Raw genomic sequence first — 17,763 nt, 5'->3', positions numbered from 1 at the left:
TAATATTACCCTCAATTATCAAGTAGTGAAAATATGTTGCTTCTTTAGGGCAAAATATCTGTTGCAATCTGGAAAATTGTCTCCACAGCTCGAAGATTTGGTATTCGGACACACAAAAGTATATGAGAAACTACAGCAGACGTTATGAATGAACAAAAACCATTTAATGTCACATAATGCCAAAATATATTTCACCCACTCAGTTGGGAGATAAGGCTGAGTTGTTGTAATGTCAAAATGTTGCCAGTGCATGAGTGTTCTAAGTGGTCGGGTACATGTGGCACAACTAAGCTTAAAGCATCTCTGTAGAACTGTTACTTTAACTTAGCGTCAGTAACACACAGATTCCAAAAGACTTGAAACCTTTGGGGGTTCAATTGCGGCAAATCTTTGTTGAGGTGATGTAACCAGACAGGATCACTCCAAGAAGAATCACAAGAGAGCCTAGGGAGCATCCATTCTTGCAGCATCTCCTAGGGGGCCCAAACCCTATGAAGGGCAAATTGGTCATTTTACCCCCTGATTTTGAGTCCTAGTAAGTTCAGTTGAGTCTAGCATATTTTTAAGAGTCCATATCTACTTTAGGTTCACCTGCATCTCATTCTATGCCTTGGATATACATCTTTTCAACCTCCTTTGATTTGAATTATATGCTGCTGTCTGCCTTCCAGATCCCTTCAGTGCGACTCTCCCTTCCCTTCCCTTTGCGCGCACCCCCCCCCAAAAAAAAAAAAAAAAAAAAAAAACAGAAAAGGAAAGAAACACCCAAGGCCTTACACTCTGGGAAAAAACTCTGTTATTGGGAGTTGGGATGGGTACAGTAGTTATTCAATAAGAGAATGAAGATAAGTCCTCTTTTGAAATAGGTTAATTTATCCTGGTTAAAATCACTTAATTATCTGGGTAGAGATTCTTACTCTTTTCTTACTAATTGCAGAGTAAGGGTTCTAATATTGCAGCATCATGGAACATGCTACCTATATAATGAAACATCACCTGTATGGCTGTATTGAGACAAGATGAAGTAATTCCTCCAGTAAAAGTCTTGTCTCCCTGTTGGTTATCTACATCTTTCTGTGGTTTCATGCGCTAATTGGTACTGTTTATTGCTTTCGAGCCAAGCCATTGGTATAGTAAAGTACAAAACTCATGTACTTTTTTTTTTTGGGGGGGGGGGGGAGGATGACTTCCATGGACGTTTTGAAAGTTAGGTTGATTGTGATATTTTTTCAGTTTTTTTTCTGCAATTTTCCTTATCTCATCATTTGGCTCTTTTTTTTTTTTGTTTTTTAAATTCATTCTTTATCTTTTAAGCAATACTTTCTTGTATTTTTTTTTAATCCAATTTAGTTAGAATTTTGACTACCTCATTTTTTTTTTGCTTTCCAGATGTTCCTATGTACAAGCTTTGCTTATATGGTATGACTGCTTTTGCTGTTATACCAACTGTAGCATTCAAGTAAGTGGTAGTACACATTTGGATGGTCAAATGAATATTTTCACTTGGAAAAATTATGTATTAGACCCCTCAATTGTGAAATATTACTTCTACCATCCCTGGAGTTCAGCATTTACTTGTGTACTCCTGGGGACTAACAGGCTAACACCGGTGGTTCTGTAAGGAAATGAAAATAATGTTGCCTTCTCTTACATTGTATAAGAAAACCACTCCACCCACCACTACTCTGTGTGACCCCCCTAGCTTTGCTTCTCCTTTGGTGACCACCTGTCATTGCTGTTCCCCTGGCGACCTCCTGTAGCTTCTTTTCCTCTGCTATCGCCAGTTAGGTTCAATTTCTCGTCTGCGGGAAAATTTTTCCTTCTTTTTAATACAAAGAGCTTGATGCTGGGGTTTTAGAGAGCAGAATAGAGGTGAAGCTGCTGTTGGTGGTTATGTTGCATGTCCCATTGCTTTAGATACCGAGTCCCCTACTTTCCTCCGCTGTTCATCCCAGTGTTATCTGCTCAGTTCCCGAAGCTAAATTCCTTTCTTTCAAAATACCCTTCCTCATTTCCCTAATGATTCCACCACGCTATCCAAGGATCTGGGTGAGCAGATATTAACATTAAAGGAAAAATAGCACGTGCCCATTAGTTAATGAATCCGACCATATACCTTTTCTAGGAGTAACATCAATTTTAACTTCTTTGAGAGTATCTGCAATTCTATATTCTTGACCTCCAAGTGCATCTGAAACCGGTCAAGCACTGGCCACTGGAAACTCCTAAAAGCATATGAAGATCTTTACTCTTTTTCTTGAATTTCTCCTGCACTTGGGCCATCTTGCTGTTGGAGCTGTTATAAGTATTGGCTACTCTGAACTTGGGAATTTTTGCTGCCAGCATCCATGGATGATGTGTTTCATATTAACACGGGCAAAAATGTGAAATACCTTCTTCTGATGATATTATAGGCATTAAATTATATTGAACCATTCCATCATCACTTAACTGCTCTTAGGGAATGGTAAGGGTACATTTTTACATCTTTCAACATTCAGGGAGGTTTATGAAATTGTTGAAATTCTAGGAAATAGGAAAGGGGGGGGGGTGTTGGAGCTTATATGTAACCTTTTTCAAAATGAGGTGTAATACATAATTTCACCTGTTCATTTTTCCCTGTAGAGATTTTAATCTGTTATTCCCCTTTGGAGCGCCAATGACTGTAATAACATATTTGACACAAGGCAGTATCGGAGCATGGATTTTTTTACATATTTTGTATAGAATAGATGCATCTGAGTACTAATTCAATGTAAATTGCAAATTACTAATTTTAAACTTATGCATGCTATTTGACTAGAGAATCTCATAGCTGTTCAAGGTACACTGTTAATTCTCTTGTTTCTTATCATGTTCCTATTCAGTGTATACAATGTCTATAAGGTCGTGCAATCAAGAAGAGGAAACATGCTTCTGGCATTAGCAATGGTATACTGTTTTTGTTCATTTGTTCACTCCTGGTTTCCTATTGCTAAAAGGTCTATCTTTTCCTTGCCAGCTTTACTCTATTACGAGATAAATGGTTTATGTTCAATTCTTGGCTCCTGATTTTCTTTTCACCATAAGTGTTTCTTTTCTTGCTAGCTTTACCCATTTGTAGCGCTTCTTGGAGGAGTTCTAGTATGGTAAATCCTTATTTATAATTATTTCTACTTGGTTTATGTTTGATTTTACTTTAAGATGTATGTGAGGCCTCATGCAAAATTCTATTGGTTGATTCTTGTGCAGGGACTATTTGTCTCCTAATGATATTATTGGGAACTATCCACATCTATTCATTCTGGGAACTGGACTGGCATTTGGTTTTCTTGTGGTAAGATATTAATGCAAATGTATTTACACTCACCCAATCCTTGATTTGTTTTATATGGCCTGATTTGCAGTGTATTTTGTGTCTGTAATTTGTATTGCTAAAAGTTCGGTGACGTATAGGTGCAATATGCTAGCTGGGGGCAATATCCAGGTTTCTATGTGGGTGCCATATTGACGAAGGCATTATTAATATGCACACACAGACATATGTAGGGATAGTATGGATGAAAACCTTATTGGTGTATTTAGAATTTGAAAAGGAATTGGGATATTCACATTGAAAGGGGACTTGTGACTGTAAAACAATGACATTACCAAAATTTGGTTGCCAAACATGATTTGTCCCCTCAGATATACTGCTGAAGAACACAGACAACTATTATGTTCTGTAGGTTAATGGAAGAGAATCAGTGCCAATGCCTCCTATTTACACAGACTAACATTACTCATGTATAATTACATTATGGTGGTCTCTAAGCATTCTCTTTTCTCTCCCTCTGCTTTTCAGTGTATTTTTCCCAAAGCATCATTTCAGTTCCTATTCATTAGTCCTATTTTATGTTGTTCAGTCTCTCTCTTGTTTTTTCTTAAATAATTTCATTTTTGCGGAAACCTAGACAGTTTGTAAAAATCCAGGTTGTGTCATCAGTGCCAAGCCATTATTTCTGTTTTGGCTGACTTGCATGGTGCAGTGACCCTCCTAGGGGCCTAACTTCAAGGTTTCCACTTTTACACTGCTGCTGGGAGATCATACTTTAACCATACAAACATTAAGAATAGGTGATCGGATATTTAAGTGCTCTCCTTTATGCATATCTAAAACAAACTACATATTACATAATTTGGACTCACCAATAAGCAAACAGTAGCTGCGTATATGAGATTAAAGAAAGGATGAACTTGTATAGCATGTGTATTGATGGACCTTTTAGTGAATAGTGAGCATTCAGTATTACTAGGGTCCTCTTCATTTTCATTTAACTGTCTGAGATGAGAACTCATTGTTTGGCAGGGAAGAACGGTTCTGGCTCACTTGTGCGATGAACCCAAGGGCTTAAAAACAGGAATGTGCATGGTATGCTGCTTTTCTTCGCGAAAATAACTCTGTTTCGTGATTCTGTTTTGCATTTTTAAATTATGTTGAATTTCCTGAGTTGTTTTCCTGTGTTCTCATCCCACTGGCCTGGATTACTACCACATTGCCGACTTCTATAAGTGGGGGAAGTATGGGGCATCCATATGTTATAGATATGAATGCAAAGACCTTTTTCTATGTTAGATAAATAACCACTGACCAACTTACCCTGTTTCAAAATATATTGGTGACTTCTACAGCCTGTTTGTTGAGTGTGCCTTCTGGTCTTCTTCTTCTGTAGTGTTACTCATTTTAATTAGCCTTTTAGGATGATCATCATATTTTGTATTTTTAAACTCCTCTTCTCTTTGAATTCTGATAATGAAATTATGAGGAGATTTTTGTAGATTTCTACTTCCCTTGGTTCCAACAAATTGTTCTGAATTTGTAAGCTTTAACTTTGAGGAGATTTTTTTAGGTGATTATCTATCTGAGCGTTAATTAAAGTGGTTATATGAGTTTTTTTTCTTTTCTTTTTCCCCTTCTTTTTTTTTCCTTTTCTTGTCTTTTTGCAACATCTGTGAATTATCCATATTTCTAGCATGAGTGCCCAGTATAATGAATTTTGTGTTTTGATTTGAGCAGTCACTGTTGTATCTTCCATTTGCCATTGCAAATGCACTCACTGCGAGGATCAATGATGGGTATGTGATAATGTTATTCCTTTGATCACATGTGTCATTAATGTGCCTCTTTTTCCAGCTATTTCTAATGGTTGGCATTTCTCCCACTTACAAGCTCTTTCTGTTTCCCATGTGCAGAGTTCCTTTAGTAGATGAGAGCTGGGTTGTTCTTGGTTACTTTATATTCACAGGTTAAATGTTGCATGAGATAGTTTTCTATGTTTGCAGCAATTTCAGTATTTCTTCTGGAAAAAACCTACTTGCATGCTGAATTCATCTGATTAGCCATCTTGGTCTCACATTTGTGTCTTTGTCCATTTGACAATCTTCTAGGTTCAGTTCAGTTTGATTTTCTGAGAGTTTCTCACTCATTTTGTGTGCCCTCAATTGTCGGACAATTATAGAAAGAATTGTCTGAATAAATTTTTTTTGCACGGATGAATTTAACCTGGTTGTGTCCTAGCGGCTCTTAATATTCCCTGCACATGTTATATCAATACTTTTCATTTTAGTGGTCTGGAGTACCTAATTTATTATCATGTTTGAATATTTTGTTGCTTATGTTGCTTTTTCCCCCCTTTGAATCAGTAACCCTCTACTTGCACTTTGCCACGGCTGTGACTCATGAGATCACCTCTGCTCTAGGAATATACTGTTTCAGGTGAGTGCTCTTTTATGTATCCTGTAAAGAAATTATCTGGCGTATTCAAGTCTAAAAGATTACCAATGATGTTAACTTCTTGAAGTGACATTTAAGAAATTCTGTATGCTTACACTTAAGGGTGTCAATACGGTATCGGTAATTCGGTACGGTACGGTACGGTACAATACCACATTTCAAACTATCATACCGAAACCGTACCATACCGATTTTATATGGTACGGTATGAAAACGGTATTTTAAAAACGGTTCGGTACGGTTTCGGTATAAAATCGGTATGACAAAAATGGAATGGTTCGGTATGATTTCGGTATAAAACACTCATTCTTATAATCTTCTAATTTGTAAAACACTAAAGACATTCCCAAAAACTTTGAATATATCAATCTTCCCGAAAGTTGCTAGCACTATTAATTATGATGTTGAAATGTTCACTTTAACCCGACTACTTACCTTCAAGGTTTTGACGTTGTGGATGATGGATTTGAGATCCAAGACAAAAATGAGCCAGAAGAGGAAATATTTGAAGATACTGCAAATGACAGATCAGCTTCTACTTGGGTAGGTAAGGGACTTGTGAATATTCAAATCCACATACCAAGATCACAGAGCTTAATTCAACCACTCAGCAGGCTCTTGAATCTATGATTGATTATAGTAATCCAGCTAAAACAGGGAAATGAACCTGAATCACAAAAATTAGATGCAGACCATGAAACCAAAGAATATCATTGAATCCTTTCAAAAAAATAAAGTAACAAGGAAAGAGAACTCCAAAACTTGCGATTCAGATCTCCACCCCATTGATTCTTCCATAGGACAAATCTACAAGTGCATTTGAGATCCTACAGAGAATGGCATATGGAATTGATGAACTAAAATTAGATAAGTTGATGGGCAAACGGCTAGATGGATTGCTTTTCAATGCATTGGTTCAGCAATCAACCATCAAAGGGAAAACGAAGGTGCTAGCTCAAGTACTGCAGCTTGTAAGCATTACAGCAGTAAAATTGATGACCGCTGCAGGCAGGAAAGAGAGGATCTCAACTGGGATTTCGTATGTGAGAAAACGATGAGTGATGGTGCTTGTAATTTTAGCTTTTTCAGTGTAAGAAATTGAATTTTAGGATTCTACAGATTCAGCTCAAAGTAAGACTTATAGAAGCTTTGAAAGATATTGCGACAAGGATTTTGGGACTTAGGGTTTAGACTTTAAAATAAAATTACAAAACTAACCTTAAATACAGTACCAAAATGGTATTCGGTACGGTATACAGTATGTACCAACGGTACACTGTCTGAAACCGAAACCGTACCGAATTCCAGAAAATGGTTTCGGTACATACCGTACCGAATTTGAAACGTTGCGGTTTTAAATGGCGTGGTTCAGTACGGTTAAACGGTTTCGGTACCACATTTACATTCTTACTTACACTAGACTTGGATTTAATATCATTTCACTCCATAATGCATTATTGTACTGGCTTTTGAGGAAAATTGGAAATAATGATGCTCAATGACAGTGACCCTGGCTAAAATTTTTCAGAAGAATTATAAAAAATGTGTCTACAACAATAGTTGGTCACTTAAAAGAAAAACTAAATATATTTGGCTTTTCCAACTTATCAAAAGCATGCATTGGTATGTGCCTTCTGCCTTGGCAGCATGATGACCTGTTTTGACAGAGATGCATGGGCTGCCTGTGTCTGCTGTTTATATTTAACCATAAGGAGGGTTCAAGTACAGCGCTGCTGTTTCTTGAATGCAACCTACTTTGAAATAGATATTTCTGACTTCTAAACTTATTCCAAGAATTTGATGTGTAACCATATTTTATACTCTTTTCGCATTGCCATGTCTGTTGCTTGCATTTTAGGCTGGTAGCAAGGCACTCCTCTCTTCTCCCCTTCCCCCCCCCGGAACAGGGAAAAAAATCTTTCTTACCCTGTAATTTCATTCTCTCCGTTTTCTCGGCTGTGAAGGTCAAACTGATGACTCCTTTCTTCGTTGCTCACTCTATGCTTTCACCATCTTTCAAGCCTCCAAGCTCCATAATTGTGGGTGACTCCTGGAGGAAGCAGAATTTCTCTCTCACCAGCTGTGTCACATTGACCACATTTTCTAAATTTGACATTTGTATCTATTGCAGGACCTTCTTTGTCAACTTGTCTAGTTTCAAGCTTTATGGGCTTTCCTGAACTTGTCTACTCTACCAATGTTGATGAGACTAGGAGTCTTGCAGATTGCATTGCTATATTCCTCACTTTCCCACACCAAGTGATATTAGTTTTAGAGACCACGTCCTCAATTGTTTCATACAACTCCTGCCTTCGTAGCTTCTCCTTTAGGATTTTTGTCAGTACTACTCTTGGGATTACTTCCTCTGCATGTTGATCATCCCCTCGAGAATGGTGTAAATTTGAATGGGATACTGTCCTTGGAAATTTTTTTGCCTGATATTGATTTCTTCTCCAATTGTTTCTCCTCAGAAGCAGATGTATCCTCGAGCCTTCCTCTGGCTCTGGCTATACTTCTTGTTAGATCTTCCTCACTTTTGACCTCTCCTTTAATCGTTGCTACACTCTTTTGAGGACCATGTCTTTCTGCATGCAAGGGCAGATCAGATGAAGTCATTGGCTGTAATGGACTCAGTCCATTGCAGAGTAGTAACAAAAAAGAATTCACTCATAGTGGAGAATATGCCAGTGGAATGCCCGGAAATTTCCCTTCGATAGCTCTTGTTGTCTTCTTCCTTGATGCCACTGCATCATATCAAAGCCATATGTTCCATACCTTTAAGTCCTTTCTGGTATCTCTCAGGGTGGAGAAAAAGGAGAAAGCTTGGGGATTTGGCATTGGAAAAGAGGTTTTTTAGTATGGTGGAATTTGCCATGAATGTTGGTGTCAATCATGGTGTTTGTAAGCTCCCTCTATCGTGATGTTGGATTATGTTGTGAAATTACTTTATTGAACCCTCCATTATGGTGCCACATCACAGCAGAGTGGCAAGAAGAACCTTGTTACAATTTCTGTTTGCAACCTTCTTGTCTCCATCACTGAACCTAATTAAGGCATATCGATTATTTTCCATTTATATTTTCATATCCACGGGGACGGACCTTGGTGCAACAGTAAATGTTGCTCCATTGTGACTAAATGGTCGTGGTTTCAACTCTTGGAAATGGCCTCTCTCTGAAGAGGGTAGGGCTGTGTACATTATGGCCCTCCAAACTTAACCTAGGCCTGGCAGTGGCAAGAGCCTCATGCACTGGGAGTGCTTTTTATATTTTATTTCCACCCAACGCTAATTTATGTTTTCAATGTAATTAAGCTTTGCCCTTTTAGGTTAAGCTTATTGATTACTGTTCCCCATGGTACTGTCAACCCAATACTGATTTACATTCTTGCTTGGATTAACTTTGTGCATTGTAATATTCCTTCAAATAAAAGAATTTTATGGCTGCTAGAAATGGAATGTTCATAAAGTAGAACTTCGTCAACAAAATCATCGTTTTGAGTTCTACTGTAATCTGTTATTCATATCCATTTTTAAAGTAAGGAATATCCAAAATCTTGACCTCAGGTTCATAACTTTTCAAGAGATTTAATTCTAAGACTAATTTAATGTTATCCCTTGAGCAGAAATATTCTAGATATTTGCCTTTCAATTGTTATGTTTCTTACTATTCTCATTCTAATGGCAGGATAACAAGGAAAGAAGCTTAAGTGCAGCCTGTATGTATTCCAGGGGCCTATTTCTTGCCATATTGTACCATGCAGGTGGTTGTCTGATTTGGCAAAATCTGAATGAAGCTTCTATTTTGCTCGTGTTGCAGCTCACTAGCTATGACTACGGTAATCGATTTATGGTGGAAGTTCCCTCACTATATTATGCTCACATTCAGTCAGCAATTAGAGGTAATGTATTATTAGGTGTTCCTGGTGTGTTATCGACTTGGGAATCAATCTCAATTTTCCAATGTTCCTCAGCTAGTTTATTTTTATACTAGTACAGCTGATGGTGAAATTTTTAACATAATTCAGCATACAAGTTTCACTAAGTAAATGTAATTGATCATCAATTTATTCTGGGATATAATTAAGCTGAAGTTAACTATGTTCCTGGTATAGAAACTATTTGTTCCCTGTTCTTTTAGATTTTAATAGGATATTGAAATAGCTCTTTGCATATGGTAAAAATTTCTAGCATTTTGAGTTTTATTTTGGTTGTCAATATCGACTGGCATTGCAAATTTATTTATTTATTATTTTTCTCCCCTGGGAGTGGGGTGGGTTTTGGGGCAGGAGTAATAGATGGATTTTGTGACGGGAAGTTCCATCCTCCCCTGTTATGCATTTGAGTTTACTTTGCTATAATATATATAGGAAACCAGAAATGGTTGAAGAACACAAATTGTTCCTTCATAGTGTGTGAAAATATATGCAAAGAGGCAGTTGTAACGGATTACATTCCAATGGCTGTTCCATGATTCAAATATGCTTTGAATTCTAGTTAAAATAAAAAAATGGCCAAAAATAAGATTATCTGCAACCAATCTAGTAAGAGTCTCAAATATTTGTGAAAGCCATCTTTGAGCTTATTAGTTGGACGGACCCTGCAACCTTTTGTCTTGGGCTTCAAAGATCTGAGCAGTCAAAGAAATAATTCAGATTGGATGTTTTAATTGTAAAAGAATTAAAGAATGATTTCACTAAAGTCTCATGTTTCAAGGCATAAACCACACACGGCCAGTGGCATTTCCCTCTACATGGCCGTCTCTATCATTTTATTTCTTGTACAACTTTACTGATAAAGAAATTCATGGTTTGAAAGAGAATTTCCAGATGAGACAACTTAAATGGAGATCACACAACGAAAGTGCAAAAAGCAAGTACGTTGATGAATGTTTGAGTGGAAAAGAACCTAATTCCTGTTCTAGTCACTAGTATCAGTGCACTTAGCACACGTGTTCAAAAAAAATGCTCTCCAGCATTAATTGGATTCATCTGAACACCCAACTAGTGGGGCTGTGGGGGCTTGTGGAATCCAGGCAAAAGTTGAAAACTCCATCAGTTTCCTAATTTGTGGGAACTGACTTTTATAAGAGGAAGAGCTGCTCATCACTAAAATGCACTCTGGAATTGATAGCAGCATCTGATCACCATAGACGTCTGGGATTGTATTTTGTGGGGTCCATCATCATCTTTGTAGTGGGGAATCACTTTCATTCTGTGCTTTCTACATTGTTCCTTCCTCAAACAAAAGATTGGCGTGTGGTTGGACGTAAACATCGCTCCTTACACTAATTTGATCGATTCTTGCTGGAGTCCTCATCTGGAGGAGATACGTTGGACATGTAGATCAGTAGATGCCTAAGTCCTAACACTACTTAATGTGGCGTTCACTTTCAACACTGTTTTGATTAGTCTGTTAACACATTCTATAATAAATAAATCTCCTTAAGTTTCATTCTCTCCTTTAATTGTTCTTTTAACAAAAAGATGGATGTGTGTGGTTCAGAGTAGAGATGTCTAACACCATCCAATCCTTGCAAGGCAGAGAAAAGCGCCCAAGAAGTAGTAAGGCGGTTAAAAAATCTCTTAAGTCTCATGCTCTCCTTTAATCGGCTCTTTTAACAAAAGAGGGATGTGTGGTTGAAAGTAGAGATGTCTAACACTATTCAATCCTCATAAGGTAAAGAAAAGTGCCCACAACGTAGTAATTCTTTTTGAAATATAAGATGTTGAGCTTCAAAGAGTTGGCTCAGTCGATAAATAACCAACATTTCATGAGGTTCTTTTAATATTAGTGGAGGTATACAAAATTGGCCCACACGTCTCAGATAATTAAAAAACACACAAAGGCATCTGTTTTAGTTAATAATAATTGAAAAAAAAATACACTATAATATTTTTTTTTGGGTGAAAAGAATGTACTATAATATCAAATAAGGATTGTGAACTTGCAAAATACATGCTGATTTCAAGTTGTCTAGTCTAAGACAAAACACACGCTCTACACTTCAATTTCCAGGTGTAGTTTAATAAAAATCGCACAACTAGAGAGTTGATAACGTTTCATGCATGAGCATTTATTTTTATAATAGTATTAAGAGAAGTCCAAGAACGTTGAATATATATATATATATATATATATATATATATATATATATATATATATATATATATATATATATATATATATATATATATATATATATATATATATATATATATATATATATTCCTCCTTTGCCTTCTTTCTTAAATAATTCGAACTAAACGTTAATTTGGAATCTTTAAAGATACCACAGGAGTAATGGATTCCATGCTGTTCCCACGTCATTCATTCATCAGCTCGCTCTGCCATTGTTATCTATTTCTTCCTCTGAAGCCTCTTCACCGACACCTAACAATACTTATTTTTTCAATTAAACTACAAGTTGGAGATAAATTTATTTAACAAATTCTCACATGTTCAAAACGTAGAGGACCCACCATCCATACCTGCCCATTGAAGTTACCATTTTTATTAGCTTAATGGATTATAATATTTCCATAAAAAAAATAAAACTGGATTATAATATTTATGAACTAAAGGGGCCATGACCATAAAGCTGGGACATAGATAGGTCATTTATATTAGTATTCAAATTTGGATGATTTTTATTTTTCAATAGGGGTTTTGATGGTTGTCGGGGTAAAATTGTCAATCTACATCAGGTAAGCCATCGGTCCAACCATTTATCAGTATTGGATTACATATCAAGCTTAGATTGAATCATGACCATCAAATGTGAACTAAATATCCAACGGATCAAATGAAACTAAGGTAGGGTCCAATGTCTATAAATACAAGATATAGGTAAGAGACTTTATTTTATACAAGCTGTATTGCTAATTTTTTCTTTTTTACAAAGCCTTTCGAATTTAGGGTTTCTGCCTTCTTGGAAACTCTAGAGCTCCTTTAATATAATTTCACTAACTTGATTGTCGGAGTCGGATCGCCGATTGCAGCGATTGGCTTTGTTTGTAACGATCTTCTTCAAATTGCTTGCAGCCGAATCAGTAGAATCAAACTTGGTGTGATCGACCACCTCGGAAGATTCGTCACCAATGATGGTAATGTACTAATGTTAGTGAATTACATGACATAAAATGGAACGCAGACCAAACGGAATACCCATCAAGTGGAAGATGGAGACATTTCCATTAATAAGTGAATTTAGCCCTATCAGCCATACCCCTGTTGAGAAAACCTGATCCAATGACCACAGAAGACGAACAAGATTCTCAATTAGCTCGGCAAAGACTCAATCTTCAATTGCTCAACTTGCAAAATTGGCTATATAACAAAAAAAACAATAGTTTGGGTTTGTATGTCCATTTTGATGGAGAAACTTAGATGATCTTAATGGCACTTTGAATTAGATTAAAGAAACTGAAAAGGTTGGGTAAACCTGGAAAGATCATCGAAAAAGCAATAAAAAAGACATGCACGGCTTGGACCTAACATTGTTACCATATCAATGTAACTGCTTTCAATCCATCAGTTCTGATCCCGAAGAGTTCCTTCAGATTTAGATGCACAAAGAGATTTTCGGAAGTATATATATATATATATATATATTTGATTTGCCAACACCGGTTTATATAAACCGGTGTTCGACCCGCGTCGCACATCTGGCTGTGGTAGGTGAGTCTTCCAACGGGGATTTTTTGCATCCACAATGATTCGATACGAGAACCTTGCTTAAGCAGACCAAGCTACTTACCACTTTGACCAACCCTTGACAATTTTGACTTTTTTTTTTTTTTTTTTTGCCCTTGGGGGTAAACTAGATTTGTGCTCCTTTGTAATTTTTTGTGAGTTATATATATAGAGAGAGATTGAGACCACCTTTTTATGTACTTTTAAGTTTTTGCTTATTTAATTTCAATTTTGTAATGGATCTTTCCATTAAGTACCAATATTGTACTCGGGTTACCATTTTATGTTTAATTTCGGACCAACCCTTGGCGCAATGGTCAGTGGATCATTGTTGTAGTCTAAGTCAAGGCATCAAAACAACTTCTCAAAAATTGTAAAGGTAAGTCTGGGTAGGAAAATTGTCCCTTAGACTTTGTTTATGTGGAAACTTTTTGGCATTGGGTTTGTCTTTTTTTACTTTAACTAGTTATATACAAGGGTATAGAAAAAATATCAGACAAAGGAGGGAAGTATATATGAAAAAAATGTAATTAACTAGTTTTCAAATTTATGTACAAAATTACTAATAGATCTTACAATGCTCTGTCTATAGATTTTGGACACTTGGTAAAACTTGTAAGAATTAGGTTGGGCCAGCCTTCAATCAAAAAAATACATCCCAAGTAATCCTTGTAGGGGCGATCATTAGTTATAAGCAGTGGCAGAGCCAGGATTGAACATTGGGGGGTTGAATAATGAGTGTGGTGTGGATCATCTCTCCATTGAATGAGCACTAATGTCTTTTCACCATACATATTACGTGGGCCAATGCGGCCCCATTGTGAGTCTCATTTCATAATATTTTATTGGGATATTTGCCCCCTTGTAACGTGATTTTGGTACGTAATAAAACCCCATTTAGGTAAATTAGATAAGGAGGACTTAAGTTGATAGATAATATCTAATTTGCCTTTCATTAAAATTAAGATTATACCGCTAAAAATATATGAAAATATTAAACATAAAAAAAAAAATTGAAATCAAAGGGATGTAAATTTAACATTTAAAAAAATCGATGAAATGTAAATTTACCCTAAACTTCATTTATTGTAAATTATTGAAATGGGCAAAATGCAAATCCGATTTGGTCCCACCTCACGAAACTCATTATTTTGAATTAAAAAAAGGGGTGGGAAAATCTAAACGATTTGGGAACACTCCTAAGCTTCATTTATTTTGAAGAAAAGAAATGGGGAAAAAAAGAAGGGAAATTTCAAATCCGATTTAGTTTTCACGTTCACTAGACTTCATTTATTTTAATTCATTCATTTTGAATTAAAGAAATGAGCAAAATCCGAATTTAACATGGTTTTCCAACTTATTAAACTTCATTTATTTTGAAAATATTTTAGGTGATATTCAATTGCCAATTTGAGTTGAATTCAATTTCTTTCTTCTTTGGTTTCTATTTGAGTTTCATTCAATCATTTTTCTTTATTTGGGAGTTTTTTTTCTAGAGTAAAACGGATTATAGATTTTAATCTCCCACAGTAATTAGATACTGAACTTGACAAAAGGGGTAAATAAGTAAAGAGAAACTGAAATGGTATTTTGAGATTTTTAAGAAAATATAAAGATGCAATCATTAGTAACTAACGGAGCAATGGGGAAATGATTGTAGGACAAAGTTAAAGGTTGATTATAATTTAAAAATAGGGGAGACAATAGTAATAGGATCGAAAGTATAGGGGACAATTTTAATTGATCATTTAATTTTTTATTCAAAAAATTTATTAAATTATAGGAGGACTTTAATAAGAACATAACTATATAATGATAAAGATTAAAAGTAGACATATGTAATGCGAAAATCTTAATCTTAAATTTAGAATTGTAAAAAAGTTTGAAATCTAAACATGGGATAAACACTCAATTCATCATAAATTAACAAAAAGGTAATTCAATGTAAAGTGAGTAATAATATTATGATGGGAAATTACAACTAAAAACATAGGGGGTTTCAAATTTAAAAAAAATCCGGGCGGCCCCAACATGGCTCCGCCATTAGTTATAAGGTTCTTGGATGCAAGGTTTAAAGTATCCTAGGATACCATACGATACTAGCCGATATGTATCCATATTTCACCAAACCGATACAATACATTCCGATAAGTCTCTCCATTGAATTACATTAAAATACATTAGCCAAAGCGATACAATACTAGACACAGGATGTTACGTCTCTTAAAATCACCTGACCGATACAATACTAGATACCCATACTTTAAACCTTGCTTGGATGTATTATAAAAGAAAATAATATTTTGAACTATATAATGTGAAATACTAAACACAAGTAAATTAAGTGAACACAAAGACGTGTGAAAGTATGATGTTTATTAAAAATGCAAATCATGGAGGCATTATAGGAGTACTTCATTTTTTTTTTTTTGGTGATTTAGAACTACTTTATTCATACATTATGCATGTCTTTTGTTGGAAAAATTCCAGGGACGCCCCAAGATAATTAGCGAAAAGCATAGATACCCCAAAGCTATTCAAACTGAAATCACCCCCTTTTCCGTTATGAACATTAATTAGTTAAAGGAAATGAAGAATACAACCTTAGCTATATTATTATATACTTTATAATATAAAATTGCGAATTGAGGAAGAAGATTAGGAATTCATGGAGGAAAAAATAAGATGAAATTTAAGATTCAATTTTTTTTAGGAACAACATTGTAAAGTCATAAGAGAATAAGGATAATATAAAAATTATAAAATTATCTAACTATGGCTTAACATAATTTACTAACAAAGTGTACTATTGTGAAAATTTAAGTGAGATTTTAGGGTGTATGTGCCAATTTGATATATTTTATATGTATAGGTGTTTTTTGCCAATTCTCTTGGAGTGTCTCTTCTATTTTTTTCTTTTTTTATTTAGGTTAAGCATGATTGAGAATAATAAATAATCATACAATCGCATGGATAATCGAAATGCTTGTGATTATTGTATCTGATTCTTATATGCATTTAGTTATATTTTAACACAATGGTTTTGAGTTCTTTTTCTAAAGAATAAGTTTGATATAATGGAGGCAATTGAAATCATACTAATTTATAAGAAAAAAATATCAAGTAAATTTTTATTTCTAATTTCATAACAATATGAACTAAACTAGACTATTTATTATTAATGAATTGAATGATTATCCAAGTCTTCCAATTACAAAATTTCATATCATACTATTATATTAAGCATGTACTCTTCTTTTGTGACAAATTGTTTTCTATCATTTCTTTTCATTGAAATACCCTTAGATTTCTATTGTTTCTAATTTCTTTACCTATTTTTTATTAGATATTTTTTACATTTGAGTTACTAATAGTTCCCCTAAAAAAATAAAAAAAATTTTTTTTTTCCTAAACTGCATCTTTCCCTCAATGATTTTGTTTCATTTTTCTCTATTAGAATCTTTGAAAAATAATAACAGTACATGAGAGAAGGTGGCTCTGGTTCCAAATCAAACAAAGGCTACCTGAATGATCCCTCAACCACGCAAAGCTCAGACATTCCACGTCCCCAATGTGGCTTTGTCGTGGCTAGTGGTTCCAAATCAAACAAAGGCTACCTGAATGATCCCTCAAATCCACTGCAAAAGCTTCATGTATTCCACCTTTCAATTGTCTTGTTTCTTACTATTCTCATTCTAATGGCAGGATAACAAGGGAAGAAGCTTAAGTGCAGCCTGTATGTATTCGGGGGGCCTATTTCTTGCCATATCGTACCATGCAGGTGGTTGTCTGATTTGGCAAAATCTGAATGAGGTTTCTATTTTGCTCGTGTTGCAGCTCACTAGCTATGACTACGGTAATCGATTTATGGTGCAAGTTTCCTCACGATATTATGCTCACATTCAGTCAGTCAGAAATTAGAGGTAATTATGTATTATTATTAGGTGTTCCTGGTGTATTCTCCACTTGGGAATCAATCTCAATTTTCCAATATTCCTCAGCTACTTTATTTTTATACTAGTGTGGCTGATGGTGAAATTTTTAACAGAATTCAGCATACAAGTTCGACTTCAGTAAATGTAATTGATCACCAATTTCTTCTAGGATATAATTAAGTTGAGGTTAACTGTGTTCCTGATATAGAAACTATATGTTCCCTGTTCTTTTAGATTTTAATTGGATATTGAAATAGCTCTTTGCATATGGTTAAAGTTTCTAGCATTTTGAGTTTTATTTTGGTTGTCAATATCGACTATATGTTCCCTGTTCGACTGGCATTGCAATAATATAAGAAACCAGAAATGGTTGAAGAACACAA

The 17,763-nt window shown here is 35.2% G+C and overlaps 1 protein-coding gene across 4 annotated transcripts in view; it reads left to right on the top strand.

The window, feature by feature from the left end:
* Window positions 1–17,312, top strand: part of LOC149025687 (choline/ethanolaminephosphotransferase 1-like) — a 30,428-nt gene extending 13,116 nt beyond the window's left edge. Inside the window, exons 9-18 of one of the 4 annotated variants that reach the window (XM_089145874.1) lie at window positions 1,390–1,459; window positions 2,868–2,931; window positions 3,088–3,128; window positions 3,232–3,316; window positions 4,328–4,390; window positions 5,036–5,094; window positions 5,212–5,264; window positions 5,662–5,734; window positions 9,439–9,469; window positions 9,571–10,043. In XM_089145874.1, coding sequence (XP_089002000.1) covers window positions 1,390–1,459; window positions 2,868–2,931; window positions 3,088–3,128; window positions 3,232–3,316; window positions 4,328–4,390; window positions 5,036–5,094; window positions 5,212–5,264; window positions 5,662–5,734; window positions 9,439–9,460 — 530 coding nt within the window. In that variant the 3' untranslated portion in view covers window positions 9,461–9,469; window positions 9,571–10,043. Of the gene's footprint in view, window positions 1–1,389; window positions 1,460–2,867; window positions 2,932–3,087; window positions 3,129–3,231; window positions 3,317–4,327; window positions 4,391–5,035; window positions 5,095–5,211; window positions 5,265–5,661; window positions 5,735–9,438; window positions 10,044–17,150 lie in introns of those variants that run through there. The other 3 variants (XM_089145875.1, XM_089145873.1, XM_089145876.1) reach the window with 3 other exon arrangements.
* Window positions 17,313–17,763: the final 451 nt, after the last annotated feature.

Source organism: Hakea prostrata, chromosome 2 (assembly GCF_041222555.1).
Source record: "Hakea prostrata isolate BN-2017 chromosome 2, UWA_Hpros_2, whole genome shotgun sequence".
NCBI lineage: Eukaryota > Viridiplantae > Streptophyta > Magnoliopsida > Proteales > Proteaceae > Hakea > Hakea prostrata.
This window is presented reverse-complemented; position numbering and strand designations above follow the sequence as displayed.